Source organism: Lagopus muta, chromosome 7 (assembly GCF_023343835.1).
Source record: "Lagopus muta isolate bLagMut1 chromosome 7, bLagMut1 primary, whole genome shotgun sequence".
Taxonomy (NCBI): Eukaryota; Metazoa; Chordata; class Aves; order Galliformes; family Phasianidae; genus Lagopus; species Lagopus muta.
In genome coordinates this window covers 30,702,669-30,721,928 of record NC_064439.1, presented here as the reverse complement: position 1 = coordinate 30,721,928, position 19,260 = coordinate 30,702,669, and the positions used below count along the sequence as shown (strand labels likewise).

General features: G+C 41.6%; 2 protein-coding genes across 3 annotated transcripts in view; one reads left to right on the top strand and one right to left on the bottom strand.

The window, feature by feature from the left end:
* IGF2BP3 (insulin like growth factor 2 mRNA binding protein 3) overlaps window positions 1–10,497 on the top strand; it is a 102,987-nt gene extending 92,490 nt beyond the window's left edge. For both annotated transcript variants that reach the window (XM_048950994.1, XM_048950995.1), the window contains exons 13-16: window positions 2,311–2,385; window positions 5,793–5,924; window positions 6,911–7,024; window positions 7,873–10,497. In XM_048950994.1, the coding sequence (XP_048806951.1) occupies window positions 2,311–2,385; window positions 5,793–5,924; window positions 6,911–7,024; window positions 7,873–7,974 (423 nt within the window). In that variant the 3' untranslated portion in view covers window positions 7,975–10,497. The remainder of the gene's footprint in view (window positions 1–2,310; window positions 2,386–5,792; window positions 5,925–6,910; window positions 7,025–7,872) is intronic.
* MALSU1 (mitochondrial assembly of ribosomal large subunit 1) lies at window positions 8,318–19,164 on the bottom strand. Its single transcript, XM_048950996.1, has 4 exons — window positions 19,011–19,164; window positions 17,798–17,976; window positions 15,350–15,431; window positions 8,318–14,003 (listed from the first exon to the last, which is right to left on the bottom strand). The coding sequence occupies exons 1-4, from the start codon at window positions 19,162–19,164 to the stop codon at window positions 13,846–13,848; spliced, it is 573 nt and encodes a 190-aa protein (XP_048806953.1). The 3' UTR covers window positions 8,318–13,845.
* Window positions 19,165–19,260: the final 96 nt, after the last annotated feature.

The following is a 19,260-nucleotide window of genomic DNA, read 5'->3' as shown; positions in this document are numbered from 1 at the left end:
GAGAAAAATATAGAGAAAAATATGTTATGTGTGATGGCTGGTAATCAGACTTATTCAAAACTTCCATTGTGTTGATCACCAGTCCTTTATCATAACTTCTGAGCAAAGCAATATGTCATAATCAGGAAGGAGCCTGTGCTTTTAGCTGAGTTTGAGGGAGTGACTTTAGTAACTGAGTAACTGTTGAGTGCTGGAATAACTGTCAACTGTCCAAACTGGTAGCCATGGTTTATAGAGGAAGTAAGCCTTTGCTCTGGGCTTATTTTGAGTTGTACTGTAGATAGATGCATATGAAAGCATTGTACATCCACGTGTGTTGTCTTTGTGCTCGTGTTGAACTTTGTAGAGCTAATGAAACTAGCTAGCTACAGAACAAGACTAAATAAACTGCAGGTGCAGAGGGGCTCTGCACAAAGCTGTGGTGCCAGTCCATGGCTTTGGAGCCATAGGCAGCTGTTGGCAAGCTCAGGTTCTGTTCCTGTGTTGGAGGCTGCTGCCTGGTGATACAGGCTCGGCATGGAACTTCTGTAGGTGGAATGGTTTATCCAAGGAGCCAAGCAGAGGTTTCTGGACTGCTGGCTGCCCATTCTGCTCTGGAATACTGGGATCTGTTGGGGAACACTGGCATCTCCTTGCTTAGAAATGCTTCTCACAGTCCTCCTTGCTGCCTTTGAAGGGGCTGGAATGGGCGCTACAGATTTTGGGGGTATGAAAGCAACTGTCTGTCCTTACTCAGCATGTGGAAGAATGCTTTTTTCCTAGTCAGGGAATGTAAAGCTATTTCTCTCAGAAATTAAATATTCACCACTTGAGTACGATTTGTACGTGTATAAAGTCTCCATTCAAGAGCAGACAGTCAAAATGAACACTGCAGCCTCTAAGATTGTACCTCCAGACAGTGAAATGTTACGGTCATGATTCTTTCATAGAGTGTTACTCTACCTCTTGGGATCAAGATATTCTAAGATGAAAGCAAAGCAAGACGTCGCAGAACACTTAAATATGTGTAACATGCAAAGACGTAATGGAAGACTTGCTGGAAAACACTTTTCTTAAAATTTCAATAAAGGAGCAGGTGTTCACTAAGAAAATATGTGGTGACTGAAAGGCAGAAACTACAATGTCCATTTTGCCTGAATGGAAATCCCCAGGCTGAGGTCTGTTCAGTCAGCTGGCACCCAACATGCCTTAAAAATTCATCCCTCTAAAAGTTGTGTGTTCCATGGAATTAATGGATTTAGTTTGTGGCACACTTACCCACGGTGCTGTATGTTGGCATTTCAGTAAATGTACCCCTGTAAAGTGAATGTGTATTTTTAGAGCCAGCTGGAATGCAGAAATGGTATGTGAACTAAGTACGCAAACCAGATAACTAGCATGTAATGTATTCTCCATCTTAGGGTACAATATGAATAATTATATAAACTTTGGTTAGCAAAATTCTTTAGCGAAAATGATGCATGGTGACTGGTAATTTGTCTGAAATAAACTACAGCTGTAAAATATGAATAACATCCCTCTGCCAACAGCTAAGATGAAATCCTGTAGTGTTTAAAATATTGCCCATTCAACAGCAGCTATGTAATACTACACGCAACAATGGAAACGTCAGTTGTGATAAACAAAAGATTCATCCAGAATGTCAGAGGCTAGTTTGAATTATTTAATGCCATTGGAGTCTGAGAACAGCACCCACAGAAATCTTACTTTTGTGGTGACATGAACTGCCGAAGACCCTGAGAGCCTCTGTCTCAACTCTGGTGGAGATTAATTTTTATTTGGGTCACACACGTGTCTGAAGATACGAAGCCCTTGGAAACTGAGAACTCTTCTTCCAGTATAGAGGAATGTTTTGGACCTGATTAGTTACAACTGTGAAGAGATCATCTGCTCTAAGGGAGACAATTGCAAACTCTTTCTAATGGGCAAAACTTGTCAGAAAGTCTGTTTAAGTTAGTGGGCAAGGATAAGAATTTCAGCCTCTTAACCATATTTTTCCTATTGAAGGCTACATGTCTTGCCTCACAGCCACATTAAATTGCTTGTGGGATTTTGCCATGTGCAGCTGCATAGCTAAACCTTTAATTTTCAGAAGTAAACTTGCTTATGGTTTAGCCAATTTCTCCATGTTCCGTTACAGGTAATTAATGTACTTCAGAGAGCAAGCTGTCATGACCGAAGTGTAATGTTACTGCAGTAATGAATCATGTCTCACTCTTGAACAGAATGTGAGACTGAAATGGGGAGGAGGTGGCTTTAAATGATGCCTTCAAAAGATAGCTACCAAACAGCTATGTTTGTGCATTCCAGATTGCCCCTGCTGAAGGACCAGATGCCAAGCTGAGAATGGTTATCATCACTGGACCTCCAGAAGCTCAGTTTAAGGTACACTGCATAAAAACTTGTTGATATGTAGGGGGTCTTTAGGCTGCAAAGGCCAATACTAAAAACAAAACATTTGGTTCTAATTACTATTTCACTCAGAAATCTAGCAAATACTAGATTTTTTTGCTTTCCATTTAGTGAAAATTATGTCACATGAATACATGAGTAATACAGTACCATCAGAGGCAATGTTCTGGTCATCTGAACACTAGTAGCAACTTCACATCAGATTCACATCAGATATTTTCATGTTAGACTTGATTTTTTGACCATGTTGTATTCCTATTTTTGTTACCTATGGACACAGCAGTTCAGTCTTTCTAGCTCGTCTTAATGCATACAACAGTGCAGCATATTTAACAGAAATAACAAAGCTGACAAGATGGGAGACCGAGCCTTTTCAGGTTACTGTTGCATGTTGACTGGAAAATGTTTTTTGGGTGGCTCTGCAGATAAGGACCAAGTTTCTAATTGTATTTACACTGTAATTGCATGGAGATACTCCAATGTGATTATTCTATTTGTGTTCAAATTGAGTTATGGAGTGGCCTTCTGCCTTGAGTGCTGAGGGCTATGTCTAATTGCCCCCAAAAGGAGGTGACTGTTAGGAGTGCAGATGGCTCAGTACAGCAGCTCTGTTTCATCACAGGTGAGACACTGAACAGGTAGGAAGCCACTTGATAGATCATGTCCTGGCATGGCTCTCCTGCTGCTTTTTTTTTTTTTTGGTCTTCGCATTATTGCCTCAGGGCATCTTGCAGTAGGAGGAGCACAAACTTCAGGCATATCTAGAGTCAGTTTCATTAATGCCTTCAGGAGTTTTGGAGATATATCAGGGCAGGTATTTCACAGTGGTAATAGATCTGGATGCATTTGGGATTATTATTCAGTTTGTTCTTACCATATAGATTTGAAAACCTATCAAATGTAAAGCATAATTTAGAAGCTCCACCTCCTTGAAGTGTGTTCTGAGCTCGTAGGGGCCTACCCACATGGCACAATCCACATCTAGGGTGCTCTCATGACCTGAGATCAGCACAAGTTGGACTTCTGGTTACCTTCTCTTTCCATTGAGATATCAGTGAATTTACTCTCAAGCATTAACATGCTTGAAGATTAGGTGCCCTTATCCTGATTGTCATGTAGGCAAAGGCTTGTCCTCAAGCTTTCCCCCTCAGGTAGACTTGGAGTCCCACAGAACTCTGCTGCTAGCTCTTCTCCCCAACCCAGGCCATGCAAGGAGGAAAGTCTCCCCTTCCAGCACCCTATCAAGCAGTTACTTCTCTACACTTAAGCTTTTGCTTGCTAAGAGGGATTGATTTATTAGCTAGTGAACCTGAGAACGCTGGTCCTGAGAAGAAGAGCAGAGTCCTTCTGGTCTTCCATCAGCAACAACCTCCATAGCCTGTTACTATCTTTGAGCAACCTCTTCTTGCTAGGGAGGGGCAGAGGCAGAGTTCAGTTCTTTATTGCTGCTCTTAACATGAAGCAAGATGAATCAAACTCAAGCTTCACTAATTCTGTCCTTTAGCTCTGTGTAGGTGTCTTTCCATCTCTGAGCACAGACTCTTGCTTGCTGCACAACAGGAATGTAATCTGGATGCACAGCAGTTTGAAGAGGGAATGGTTGCTGCTTGGATGAGTAACCAGCTCCTGGAGAGGCCTTGTCAGCACAGAGCCCTATGAGTTTGGCACCCTTACGCTATTACATTGTGTTCTGCTCCCTGTGATTCATGTCAGTGGTAGCTGCAGTGGCTGCACCCTTTCTTTCTCAGCTGTCGTAGCCTGAGGATGTTGCAGTTTGCAAGGCTGTATCTGTGAGCAAGGAAGCTGGAAGAAGGGTGAGAATATGCCCCTGTTCACAGTCTGTGCTGCAGTGCACCCCAGAGTTTAGGCATACATGCGATAGCACTACTCAGGGGATCATGTTGCCTCCAGTCTGGGAAACCATCCAACAGTCTGCAGGTTGTCCAGGTGTTACCCATTTGAAAAGCTGTTGAAATAAAATGGGCCCTGCCACTGTTTGTCACGTAACAGATTTGGAAACAGTTTCAAAATCTCCAACTCAAGACTTGGAGCAGTACTTGAGCTGCTCTTCACCAACTTGCTTGAAGAATTTTCCTGCAGCAGGAATCTCTGGTTCTCAGATTGTTGGATGGTCCACAATGCAGTCTCTTGCTGCATTTGTGTGGTGTTTTAGTGGCTTTCTTGGTACAGACTTCTGCCCCACTGGCATGCTCACTTAGTGTCCTCTTAGTGACAGGATGTCCCACCTAGACCAAAACAACGTACTGCAGATTCTTTTCAAACTGTTCATGTGGAATCTGACCTTGAAAAACACTGTGTATTTTCAGCTCCAGTGTCACTCCATGTATTTTGTCTTACCCATTCTACAGTAGTGTGAACTTGACTAATCTTGAGGGCAAGCAAAAAATGAGAACTTGGCACTGTTTAACATAATTATCTGATCACTGAATTGTCTTGTATTCCATTGTAGTGGTAGACTGCAAGGTGGCTGCACTTAGTGACAGGGCTGGTGGATTTGATTTAAAGGAATAGATAAAGGATCTGAACTGGAAAGGCTTTGTGGCCAGAGGTTTCTTCACAGAGCATCTCTTCAGTATCTCAATAGAATTCATCTTCTGATGCCTGTAGGATAGACAGAGTAGAAAATCTAGTTACTACTTCTCAAGAATTCACTGACAAATGGCAGGGGATGAGGAAACATCTTTTAACATGAATAAGATTCAGCAGCTTAGTCTCAGTGGACTTTCTTCTGCTACCTGGCACTTGCATATGCTCCAGAAAAGGCAACTGTGCGCTAGCTGCAGCGATACTGTTCCCATGGTGCCATTTAGATCTAGACAGATTTAATTTTCTACTTCAGAAAATTGAGCAAGCTCTGATTTTTTTTTTTTTTTTTTTTTTTAAACAATATGTTGTAATTGAGTGTAAAAACTAAGCTGCTTATTGCAAGTGAAGTCTTTGTCCTGTGACTTTAAGTTTAGCATACTTAAAAGACCGAGTTTCTGAGCCAATTAATGGCATTCTGTGCTTCTGGGTGCAATTTAAAAAAAAAAACACAACAGATTTCATCCAGACAGTTCTCTCTACCTCTCTCTACCACTACAGAGATGTAATTGCTTCTTCTAAAAGCAACGTTTCTATGAAAAGGTAGAATAATAATCTGTGAAATCGTTCCTTGATTTGCTGGTCTGTCATGTAGTTTTAGAAGTTAGACGGCAGTGCTCCCTAGTTTGGTACAAAGACTTTAGAATAGAAGCTGCTGCGTTGATTGGGAAAATGCTTTGGTGAAGTTGTGTATTGAAAATTCTCCTTTCAGTGGAGCTTTTTGAAGTGAACTCCATCTCAATAAGCACGCTCTTTAACCAGAGACATTTTTGTAGGCTCAAGGGAGAATCTATGGAAAACTTAAAGAAGAAAATTTCTTTGGACCTAAAGAAGAAGTGAAACTTGAGGCTCATATAAAAGTGCCATCCTATGCTGCTGGTAGAGTTATTGGTAAAGGAGGCAAAACAGTAAGTAGCCAATATAAAACTTACAATGCTATTTTGTTATGTTTCATAATTCAGTGTATGTTAAAGGTTCAGACACATAGCTAACTAGTTAATAGCTAACCCTTTGAAGTTTCATTGAAGCTGATGCTGTTTTCTTAACTATACTTGTTAAACTTTTTATTGCCTCAAGACAAACCAATTTCAGACTTTTTAGAAGCACATAATTCTGACTTAACTGGTTAATCATAGTCAGATCTATAGGTCATATTAGAAATACAGTTCTTCCACTTAAAATTAAAACATAGCCATTAAGACCTACTTCTTTGAACTGTACCTTATGCTAGATTTTGGAATAAGAAAATAGAAAATAATCCACTGATCTCATTTGGTTTAAATCAAATCCAATGTGTACACAAGTGATGGCTTTGGACCAAATGGATTGAAAGCATAATTTCTAAATTAGTGGTAGAAAACTATAATGTGTTCAAAACTCAATATCAGAAAACAGCAATGACCAATGACCAGTAGGTAACTTGCTTTGTCTAACAGCATCTCCTCAGCACAGTTCTTTTTATGCAAAGATGCTGGTATTCCTGTGTTTTCATATGTCTGTGAATGAGGAGATGGATACTGGCGAAGAAATGGCATCAGTCTTGGGTGTTCTTTGACATTTTTTTCTTCCATACATTGTAGGAGTTCTCTGACCTTAAGCTTGTAAAATCAACTGCACTGTGGCATGTAATCTGCTTTTTATAAGCAGGATAGTTAACGTCTTCTGTGTGTTTTATTTAGACTTCACAGCACTTCTAGAAGCATAGAGAATTTGGTGCTAATTTATGTTAGAGAAAGGAGGCTCATTTTGCAAAGTATGCTGCTGCACAAAGATGGTTTCTGTAGTGGGTTTCCTTTTTTGGACAGGATGTTTCTAAGGTCAGCAGCATCTTTGAGGCATGGATGTTGTGGAGTATTTGTTTGTCTAAGATTTTTTAACAGCTCTTTATTTACAGGTAAATGAGCTTCAAAACTTGACAAGTGCAGAAGTTGTAGTCCCTCGTGACCAGACACCTGATGAAAATGACCAGGTGGTTGTGAAAATAACTGGTCACTTCTATGCATGCCAGGTAGGAGGACTGCAGTGAGGTTCTACATTGCCTTGATGTTTCTATGGACTGTCTTCTCCATCTATGTGTGTAGTGAACAGATAAAAGACATGCAGCCTGTAGGAAGCACTGCTTGCCAGGCTTGTCTAATTGTCTTGCTGTAATGAGAGAGATTTATAGCAGTGTTGCATTTATACATATGTAAAACAATCTTCTTGCAAGTCTCTGTCGCTATGTTTAGGTGCAGGCAGTTACAACTTCCAAAGCCAAAGAAAACCCAAGTTGTTGTAATTGGACTGAAATGCCGATGAAAGAAGGATGTAAGCTTTCTCATGATACCTGGCAAGGAATGCAATTTGTCCATATTTCCCAATCTGTCAATTTAATGTCATAGAAAAGGATCACAAGATCCCTTGCCTCATTGATTCCTTTGTTATGTTGCTGCAGGTGATTCACAGCTCAGAAATCAGGAGGGCTACTAAATTCTGTGAGATGTAACCTCCTGAGATCTCTCATGCAAAAAACAACAGCTTCACTAGAGCAGACTGTTCTTAGAGCAAGTACCTCCAGGGGAATAAAATGAAGTTAGTCTGGAACTTCAGTTAGTCTTGTTGGTAGTCATATTCCTGTGCTTTCTATATTACGCGTGGTAAACCCGAACATGGGAAGATGGAAAAAGTAGAAAAGTTTAAAAATTGTGCACTACAACTAAAAAAGATGATATGATGAGTAATTGGTAATGAGCAATCAGTTCTAGGAACTTGGTTAGTCCAGGTTTTATGGTGTCCCAGTAGCATCTTCAGGGTCTGTTGTGAACTGCAGTAACTTCATGCCATCATCACGGGTTGTTTCTTGTTTATTTCCTACAGCTTGCTCAGAGAAAAATTCAGGAAATACTGGCTCAGGTAAGAAGGCAGCAGCAACAGCAAAAAACATTGCAAAGTGGACAGCCTCAGCCAAGACGAAAATAAAGGTTTAGGAAATGGCCCATCAGAGACAGATGCCAGACCAAAGACAGACTGTGCAACAGAGAGACGGGTGGTGAGCACCTGTTGAAGTTATATGCAGAAGATCCACCAAGCCAATCACCTGTTCGAGGACCAGGCAACCGCTGAACGCTGTCTCTGAGAATGTATTCTTTAGGCTCTCTCAAACTTTTGAAACCCAGCTTTAAAATAAGGACCCCTTCACTTCCCTTTTGTTCTATTCTCACAATTTAACATAAACTCGTTAGTCTTTTTTATTGTTCTTATTATTCCCCAACAATTTTAGAACTTGGTTTAATGAAGCTTTCTCTTCTGAGTTCACTGGTTTAAAAACAGAAAAAAAAAAGAAAAAAAAAAAGAAAAAAGAAAAAAGGAAAAAAAGAAAAGGCATTGCTCTTATAGGTCCAGCGGTAAAAGAAGAAACACATTAGGAGGGTGGGATTGTGGGTGGGCTAGGGTTAGAGCAAGGGTATCGACAGGAGTTTAAGTGTTAGTCCCAATGTTGAAACAAGTGGCATTTTTTAAAAAGAATTTGGTTGCATTTTTACATAACACTGCCATGAATAACCTAAGGGAAGTGTTGAATGGTGTTGGCCAGGGCATAAAAAGATAAATATGCATTTTACTAAACTACCTCAGGCATTTAGTACCTCAATGAGAAATTGTTCCTTTTTTGCTTTTTTTTTTGGTATTTTGTATACTTTATAAAGCTAATAGTTCTTGAGCATTTTATTTTTTTAAAAAAAATTAAAATTTGATCAGCCACCAGCCAGGAGTACTACGGACTTATCGGGGAAAAATATAGCAGAGCACTTCTAGCTGCTGGCTGATGGGAGTAAGGTGGGTAAAAAAAACACAGCCTCAGATTTTCTGAGGGCTTCAACACCATCATTTGTTTAAAAAAAAAATTCAGTGAATGTTCAAAAGATAGTGAATGATGCCAACATTCTGATAGCAGCAATGCCGTTTAGTTTTCTTTTAAGATGGGATGAAAAAGTTTGTGACGGTACTTTTTTGGGAACAGGACAAGGAAGTGATGGCAAGAGGCTGGGGTTGGGGGAAAAATTTAGAAGGCTGCAAGAGGCTGAATTTTTTTTTTGTGCTACTTGATTGAATGCATGAACCCTTTGTGCCTTTGACCATCACTACCTAATAATGCTACATTTAACCATTTGCAGCCCATTTGGACTTTGCCATTTTGTTCAAAGAGCAAGCTTCATCTTCAGTTTGATAGAACACTCGATCTGCCAGGGCGTTTTGGAGGCCGCGAGGGTCTCTGCTGTCTGCAGATCACATCATACTGCTTTCAGTTACCACGATGGGGGAAGGTCAAACAGTGTTTGATCACGTTGAAAGATAACGAAGGCTAAGTTTACATATCCAGCCGCTGTTATGGGCCACACTAAGCCACTTTGAAGGTTTTAAAACTATTACAAGAAAAAAAAACAAACCAACAACCTCTCTAGCCTGGCTTATAATAGATGCAGCAGGATTTATGCACGTTCTGCAACCAACCATTAGAGAAAAAAATGTCAAAAGGCAGGGATAACAGGAAAGTTACCAAATTTTTTAATTTCAGAATGTAATTTGAATGCTGATTGTGGTAATAGTGACACATTCAAGTTTCTACAATAAACTTCAGTCTACCTCAGTTTAAAAAAAAAAATGTGGCAACACATGGTGCATAAAGACTGCTGTGTGTGTGTGTGTGCGCGTGCGCGCCTGTATGTGTGTGGTCGACAGAGCCATGCTATTACCTCTGAACCTTTTTTTGTGATGTTTTTTGTGCATGAGATGATCAGAATCACCATGCTGCACTGATTTGAGGGGCACAACGAGCAAAAACATTTGTTTCATCATTTTGTTATCTACCTCTTAGGTTCATGTTGAAATAGAGGCATTACTACATAGACTAGATAATTTTCCCAAAGATCATTGTTGTACAGATTAGATAATTTTGAAAATGGTCTGAAGTGTTTTTCCTGCATCTCTTCTTTACTAATTGGTTTAAAAACCACAAACTTATGTTGTAGTTTTAGCAAAGAAAAATGAGTTTCTTTTCCTTTTTTGACAGTGACCTTCATTCTAGCCTTTAGGATAATTTTTTTTCTTACAATGAATTTAAAATTACTGAAGTATGGAAAGTCATAGCATTTTAATTTTTGTCGAGGCTTAAGTCAGTCTGATGTTCCTTTCTTAACATTTGAGAAGGATTTGACTTCATTATTTTCCATAAAATTATTTACAAATAGGCGCTGCATTTACATCTACTGATTTAATTACTGTCATATCTCTTAAATTTCTAGACTTAGTATGATAAATCATGTTTTATTTTCAATTGAGACTTGGTAATTTGGAGTATTTGGGAATAGCTAGAAAGTAAATACTGTAAATGATTTCAATATCCACAAAGTATGGATCATTTTTCATCTGTAATGTGCCCCCCAATGCAGCTCCACTTGCCAGATGCCTCTGAATGGAATAAAGAGTTTAACTCCTATCATCAGATACAGTTGTGTGTTGTTTTTTTAAACTAATGAGGCATAATGACTGACTGCTCTAAGTATTTACTGTGCTTTGATCGAGTTGTTTTTCTGTCTGTAGTAAGAACTGAGTAAGGCTGAACAGTCACCCGCAGGCATTCCACAGCTGCGAGGGCATCCAGCAGCCAAGCTATGATGTTCACACTTTCCAGTACAAGTAGTGACTTCTGTGGCTTCCAGTTCACCTTTTCGTTTTCGTACAACAGCACTATGGTTTGTAGTACCACCTTTAGTTCAGTTTGTCTCGTGCAGATAACTTAGCGTGGTTTGCTCTGGAAGGAACATGTGCACAGCAGTTGTGACCCAGTGCAAACCCAAAGGGAGCTTTTAACAAGTTTCAAGGGAGATCCGAGTTGTGGTATAAACTTTCTTTTTTCAGCTGCTTTTTACCCAGTCTTTACTTTGATGCTTTGTGTGTGGTGCAGCTGGGCAATGAGCGTGGCCCCAGGAGCCTGGATTGCTCATTAGTGAGTAAATATGGCACCTTGTATCCCACCTTGTTCCACCTCCTCTGTCCCATACACACCCACTGTCAGGAAGGTGGTGCCCTCAGATCTCGAGAGGTGGTTTTTTTCTCTTGATTTTGATCCCTTTTAATGTTGTTTGAAATGAGATATTTCATTGTGAATGCTCCGAGGTGAGAGGGAGGTGTTGGGGAATGAGGAAGTGTTCACAAGTAACTCTATCTTTTACAGTGGAGTGGAAAACCAGGCTTCTTTTCCAATCTCTTGCATCTTCCCACTTGTCTTCACAGCTCATTTACTGAGACCAATCAGCAGAAAGAGAGAACTGAAGAAATGATGTCTGCAAAAACACTGTATGGTACTGCATTTTACAGGGAAATTGGGCTCATCTTTCCCTTGAGCTCACTTCTCAGTCCTGGCATCCCTGCCCTTTGAGCAACATAAATTAAGCTTCCCTCCTTAATGCTGGTGCATTGGCCATCATTAAACCTCTGACTTTTTAATCATTTGCTTAATCATGATGCTTTTATTTGCTTCTAACCTTATGAAGCTTTTACTCTTGAGCTGCAATTTCAAAGGCATGCGCTCTTTATGTTAGTTTCCGTCAAGTGAAGCATGTATGCTGTGCAGGACAAGCAGAGCCTCAACATGGTGCTTGAGCATGGGGTTTCAAAATGAATGTGAGAAATCAGTGGAGTAAGCACTCAAGCTGGGTAAGCTGGGCTGTAACAGCTGCTAGCTCAATTGATGGATGTAGACACTGCCTGATAACTAAGTTACTTAAATGCAGTGCAGGAAATTTTGTGATGTGGTGACCAAAGTTTCATATTGCTGTCTACCATTGTCAAGGCATCCTGAGCACACCTTTGTAGAAGACTGATCAGTGCATCTGTCTCGCTGGACAAACTACAGAGGAGCCTTTTTATTTTACATGAGGGTCTCACGTTATCCATGGAGGAGAAACATTCCCATGTGTTCTTCCCAAAGGGATTTAGTGTTGCACAGCAGTGACCAGCCAGACTTTCTTAATTCCAAGGATTCAAGAGTCAGACCAAAGGCTCTGTGAGTCACATAGGGTGATACTGATATGATGACAGATTACATTAAATGAGAGGTGAAGAAGTTTTCTTCCTGAGCTGGAATTTCTGATTAATAGCAATCAGTGGGTTTTTCAGCCAACTTCTTTTCACAATGTGCCTTCACAGTGAATTCTTTTTTTTTAATGCATCTTAGTGTTTTTGTCTCATACTTTTCTTAGTATCATTCATTGCTAATGGTAAGAGTCCTAGACTTCACATGACAGCTGTTCCCTATCACTTCCTGTTCTTTTCTAGGCTCTCATTACTGTTCTTTTGTTACTAAATGTTAAAGTATGGTGAGTGCATACAATAGAGTAATGTGTGCTGAGTCTGCCTCTATTCAGCTAGCTGTACATCTCCAGCACGAAAGGCTTTCAGGGAGCGATCTGAAGCTACTTTATGCATCTCTCCTGGGAAAAAATGCCTGATTTTGAAGCCACCACAATGTGTAAGAAAGCCAGTGTTCCTCTAGGTGAATTTCTTGTTGCTAAGGATCAGGAAACATTTTGCAAATCGTTTTTTGCAGACACGTTTACCACTAACACTTTAATTTTGTGGACAGATTTGGTGTTACTTCCATTCATTAACTATATTTATTATTAAAGTTCCTTGTTCAATTTGCATAACTATCTGCTGCCTTCTATCAAAGAGCAGGTGAGTTCACAGTAGTTACTCCTAAAATAAGAGGGCAGACTTGGCATGATAAATAACCCAGATTGGAATAGAGCAAATTATATTCTTTGTTTACAAACCAACCAAAATCCAGATGCAAAGCAAGCTTCTCCAGAAGGAAGAGATCCTAATCTAGCAATGAAAGCATTGTTCCGTAATGAGAAAACAAGACTTGTTACCATCCTGAAGCTCTTGTAGCTGGATTTTAGCAGTTGCTGACCAAGAACAGTGTGCAATGATACAGATATCATTGTGTGATGTCTGTAGTCATCGCTGTAGTCAAAATGATGAACTATCTGTCCAACAGCAAGTTATGCTAAGTAACAAATGGCTTTCTCTAGGACTATTTTCACCCACCTCAAAAGGTCTGAAGGCTTACGCTGCCACAGCATGTTCCTTAGTGTCCTTTTCCAGGAACCAGGTGAGAGGAAAATTTCTGAGAGGCTAGCTGTGCACTTATAATAAGCTGAATGTTTTAACACGAGGGCAAGGAATTGAAGTTCTTCAGTTGTGTTTTTATTATTAAAAACAGATTGGCCTTGGCTGAAGAACTGACTTACTATTCTGTTAATTCAAGACACATTTGTTACTGCTACTCTTGGCTTTTATGAGTTCAGCAACACCACTGTTTTCTCTCTTCCTTCAGCTCGGCACATCATTTGCTTCACCTCAACCAAAAGCAACTGACTTCACACAAGAAGCCTCACTTAAACTTTACTACTTAATGTAATTTTACTGTACAGCACTCAAGCCATTTTGCAGGAAAGGTACTTCAGCATGCACTGCCACCACAGGCAGGCCTTTCAAAGATGCTAGAAAAACAGCCCTTGCAGAGACTGTGCCTGAGTTTTGGGGGTAAGTAGCTTAAATGGTTGTCTTTTCCTACCGTCCTCACTGCAAACTCCATTGAGACATCTTCCAGGAAGGTCCCCTACGATACTGTCCCTTTATGACATTCCGGCAGCTCTTTTGATACACTGGTTTATGCTGATCATGCTAGTGATGGCCAAGTTGCTGTGCCTCCTGTGTCTGCTGAGGCAACTCATGTCTCCTAGTCAGGCACCTCAGCAGCTACGTTAAGTTCTTGTCACAAGTTGATCACTGCTGTTCAGAAGTCAGTCCTAGTATAAAGTCTTCTGGCAGTAACTGTGGAGTCATCTGTGCTAACTGGTCGTCATAGGAACCTAGAGTCCACAGCTTCTCCAGTTCGTAAGTCTCTCGTGTCTCTGGCAGCATGAAGTGTACCACTATGCTTCCTGCACAGAAGAAAAAAGCACAGTAAATAAGCACTGAGAGTCCTTTGCAGCATAGTTCAGGGCAATGAATCAGGTTAAGTCTGAAACTGCTCAAAAACCATGATAGGGTGGGGTAGGAATGCTTATTTTAGTGATCTATCAACAGTGAAACACAGTAGCCCTTTTTGTTAGTGACCTGTAAAGCTCTACCACACTTCCAGCTTCACAGAGTCTAAGTACTCCATCCTCATTCTGGCTCCGTATAACAGGTCAGCTGATGGGGGAGCTCTCTTCCTCGATCACTGATTCCAGCTCTTGAACAGAGAGGAATTGGTCATTCCTTATGCAGAATGCAAGAACACAGCCAGCAGAAGGACAGTGCTCTTGTTTAAAGCAGTGTCACAGAACTTCAGATCAAAGAAGTTGTCCTCCTGTCCCCAAGAAATTGTAAGCCAGAACTTCTTAAATGAACTCCTTCCCCAAAGCTACAGATGAACCTTCAGCTTTCCTTTATTATCAACAACGTACAGCTGTAGCCAATTAGTTTTCTTCAGGTTTCCCATGCTTCTTAGCTTTGTTCATATTTTTTAACATAAAACAGTTGAGCTCAAACTTTGACAAAGCCTCACCCTTTTACTGCAGTAAGTGTTTTCTTACAGGGTTTCATTCTGTTAAAACAATAGCAAAAAAGAAAAGCTCGTTCAAGTGTACTTCTAATATGTTTTCTCTGGTTATACCCTTCAATTTCAATTACTTCTCCATTTATAATTACCAAACATCATCAACAGTAATGTAACCGAAGCTGAACGCCACTGGCTGCAGTGCTTTCTCACCCGTACTCTTTTAAGCCAAGATACAGAGGGTGAGATTATAGAGATGGTGGTGAAGCTGCAATGCCACTCTGAGGGTAAAGCCTTGAGCGTTGGTGTGGAAAGTTCCACACTCAGGAACAAAATACTGAATTCAACTTCTTTAGGACTGTGGCTTTATCTGGTGTCATAGGATGACAGACAGTGGCAGTCTGTTCAACGCTTCACTACTCAGGCAGCATATCAAGAGCCCCTGCTTGCCCAAATGGTCATTCTACACTTGAGGAAATGTACTGAAGCAGCTGTTCTCTTCAGCAGTTCCGTGCTCAACTTCTATTAAGACTGTTTCAGCTACTGAAGAGTAGCTTCTGCTTCCTTCTCACTGCTATGATATTTAGTGGAAGGTAACTTAGTAGCTCCATGGGGCGCATCAACAACTGAAATTGTAAAATAGCAGAGTACTGATAACTGTTCACGGCAACCAGGGCTCACTGTGATGTTTCCTTCCTTAAAGAGCTCGTGCAGAATGTCATACAGGTCACGTTCACAAATACATACCAAAATCAATGCACAGCCAGTCATCTGTTTCTTTCCCTTCAATCCGAGTGTGAGGATCACTTTCTTCCTTCTGATGCTTGTACTGAGAGAGAAGCAACAGCAGAAAATGAAATATTTCACATTCATTTAAACACTCAGACCTGGCAGCTAAACTTGACTTTATCAAGCTGCGTAGAGTTGTTTTAAATCAGAAATGCAATAGGTAGACAATAACGGTGATTTTGAGGACTGCACAGATATATACAGCTGCAGCTCTGGAAAATAAGTACAGATCTCTCAGTGAGATTTACCATCAGACCTGGAGTTCCAATGTCCAAAGCTCCCAAGCAGTTACCCATGACGTTTGTGTCCATTTCTTCCTCAAGATGAATACTAAGCTGTTACTTAGCAATGAAGTAGCCTTGCAGGTAGATTCCCTAGCACTAGCCATGGGGAATCTAACTATCACCAGCATCACATTTTGCCTCCTTTCACGTATCTTTTGTTTTGTTTTATGCTGGCAGAAATGGAGATGCCCAATGGAACAGAGAGAGGGAGAGAAAACGAGTTTGACCCTGTATCACAGAAAAGGCAAAGAAGTCTCCTGCCTCAGGAGCATGCTCTGAGCACTTGTTGCATAGTGGGGAAAACATGATCAGCATTCAGGTTTACAAGTTATGAATTACTAGGACAAAGAGGAGGGGGCAGCTCACAGCAGGACTGCAGAAGCTATGGGGGCAAGGCAGGGAATTTCCTATGCAACACAGCAGCTTTTGCAGACACTGGCTGGAGGGGATCCAGTCTTCCTACTGGCAACACCAACAATCTAAGCATCTCCCAGAGCTGGAGAAATTTCACAACTGGAGGTTTAAGTACAGTTTGTTTATATATCAAGCATAAATTAAAAACAAACAAACAACAACCTACAATAATGAAATTGCTGAATCTTCACGGCTCCTTAATCAGTTTTACCTTATCTCTAGTTCATGCATCTTATCCAAAACATGGAAACCTTTTTAAGCTGCAATTAAAACAAGGAAACTAAGAAAATATTTCTGAACAAGGAAACAGTACAGGTGCACAGCAATAGCAGTCCCTTCTGCCTTGAAAATCAGATTACAAAATAAGACTGTAATAGTATGGCCAGTCAGGAAATGAATCCTACTTCAATATGAAATCAATTACCACCAAATGCAACTCTTTGTGGTTGTTCCATACAATGCTACCTGCTGGACAACGGTACCAACTTGCAAAGAACAGAGTGGCCATAACTTAATTAAGAAGTAGTTCTACATTTCTGTAAAGTAGCTTATGAGATATCCTTAAAAGAAGGTAACCAAAGACATGTAACTCAACATGGGAAGGCTGAGGCTGATCTCCACCACAGGTTTCCTTCAGCCCTATCTTTAAAGGCCGTTTAACGGTGAACAAATTATGAAGACAAGCATTATGTTCTTCCTCTAACACAACACCAGACAGGAAGGAGTAAGCAGCAGTTGGGACTTTGCTGCTTACAAGCTGCTAGAAGAGTGGGAAGGCCTCATGTTACACACAGGCACATGTGCATTTCAGTGCCAGTAAATCATCCATTCCATAACACTGCAAGTATGGTAGTACTAAAGCTAGCCAGCTGCCCCAGCACCTGCTATGCTTAGGCTTTAGCTTCCTTTTTGCCCACAGAGCTTCCAATGCCAGGTATGCTCTGCCACTCTGAGTACTGAAAAGTAAAACCATCTTCCCCTTCTTCCCTCAAGTTTCATAGCTGAAACCAACAGGACTCAAAGAAAAATGAAGCCTCAAAGATTTGCCCTCCCAGAGTCAGGTCTGCATCACTAAGCTCTACGTATATTCTTATTCTGACCTATGCTCCTGTGCTGAAAAGCACGTTCTGCCAAAGCCAAACTGCACAAGATTTCTATGAAGGATGGCTGCTGCTTCTCCTTCCCTTCTGCACACGCACAGCACAGTCAATAGCAGTTTGCTTTAGTAAGCCTAGGAGAGGATCCTTTGCCTCATTGTATGCAATCTTTCTTCTGGTCTTACAGTGTATTTGAAAACCTGCAGATTGGATGGATTAAGGTTTGAGAACAGTCAGATTAGGCTATTTTGAGGGAGTGGGAATAGCTATGAAGCATGCTGAACTGAAGACACAAACAGACACAGTTTGTCAGTACCATTTCTCATTGCCGATAAACTCTCACTGCAGCCACCAACCAGTGCTACCATCATCGGTGCTCTGAATACAGAGGTATGTTTTTAAAATATAATCTTTACATGTTGAGAAGCACTGCTAAAGAAGAAAACTACAGTCAGTTGCTGGATGCACTCAAAAATAAATTACACGAGGACATGCAATTTTATCATGCCCAGTGTATCTGTACAACAGTAAGCCCAGGGAAATTAATTTCACAGTTTAAATCTTCACCTAAAACCACTCCCACCAAGAGAATACAGTGGGAACTGTCTTACCATCTTCAGCATGTAATGTGCCATTGCATGGAGATGCCGTGTTGAAGATCCGCTCACAACTATAAAATAATTGCAGTACTTTATTTCTGGAGGTATTTGGATGACACAGATATCCTTCGCATTCTCTTGCCTCAGCAGATTTACAACAAAGTCAATGCTGAACTTTGGAAGAGAAGAGTCTAGAACAGAAAACATAACAGCAGTAATGATAACTTCCTTCTTGCCGCTTCCAAGTTATCGAAGATGCAAAATAGCAGTGATCTAAATAAATTAAAGCCACTCATAGTGAAGTCTGGTTTGGTACTGGCAATCCAACATGAACAGCTGATTTTTAAAAGCTACGTTTTAAAATCATCCAAGTTGAGTACTAAAGCTCTCTTCTGGTAAATAATGCTCTCTAGATGCATGGAGCAGTTGGCAAAAGTCACAGTTTCCTTAAGGTAACTTCTTTATTTCTCACAAGCACATCTTAAAGTCGATACTATCATCAGATATTCGACAATTAAAATGAATAAAACCAAAATACTTCAGCAGACATTCACTTCGAACACATTAAGAATATTCCACAACAGTGCTTGTTCAACAGGCCCCAGCAGGCCCAGGATAACGTGTGAGAAACCCAACTCTTAAGCAGAGAAAATGAATGTATTACAACAGAGCCGGTGCGACGCTGTGTTCTTTTCCTGCTCTGCCACTGGGGATTATCACAGCCTTTAAAGGAAAACACCTCTCACATCATCCAACCCAGCCACCAGGCCACCTAACGTCAGGCCATCACCTCTCATCCTGTTGCTGTTACGCGGGAGCAGAGGCCGGCCCTCGTCTCACTAGCCCGTCCTCTCAGGTAGCGCAGATATAGCTGGAGATAAAGCCCGTGTTAAACGCCTCTCAGAGCGGCGGTGAGGAGCCCGGCACACGGGTGCCGCTCCCTTTGCTCACACCACCGCGTCAGGTCAGCTCCAAGCTGCCCTAATCAGCAGATACGAGCCGTGCGCGTGTTTCAGCCCGCCGGCACCGCGCTGCGGTAGCACAGACCGAGCACTACCACAAAGCCGCGCTCCGCGTTCACCAATACAAAGACGGAGCCAAACAACGGAACGGCAGCTACGCGCAAGTATTGCCACGGATGGGGCCACGAAGCTGGCTCCGTATCCACCCTCCTGGCTCTCGCCCCCGACGACACTCGATAACGGCCCGCACGCTGGCCGCCTACCTGCCACCTGCCGCCGCTCCTCCGTCGCGGCCGCCGCTCCGCCGCCCCCCGCTCCCCTCACAGCTGCTCCCCCGCCCCCGCGCGGCGCCCCAGCCACGAGCGCGGCGGAGCAGGACCGCAACAGGCAGCGACCTCCCAGCAGCGCCCGCCACATTCCGGCCGTCCCGCGTCCCGCCCACGGCCTGGCTGCCGCACAGCGATTGGTCGGCCTGCCGGCCGCCTCTCGCGCCTATTTGCTTATGTCGCCGTC

What these genes read in the sequence shown, in the direction of transcription:
- MALSU1 (XM_048950996.1), bottom strand. Translation starts at nt 19,164, where the DNA reads ATGTGGCGGGCGCTGCTGGGAGGTCGCTGCCTGTTGCGGTCCTGCTCC. An exon ending in GGAGCGGCGGCAGGTGGCAG is followed by an intron (nt 17,977 to 19,010) that starts GTAGGCGGCCAG and finishes TTTCTGTTCTAG; the next exon opens with ACTCTTCTCTTCCAAAGTTC. An exon ending in CACATTACATGCTGAAGATG is followed by an intron (nt 15,432 to 17,797) that starts GTAAGACAGTTC and finishes CTTCTCTCTCAG; the next exon opens with TACAAGCATCAGAAGGAAGA.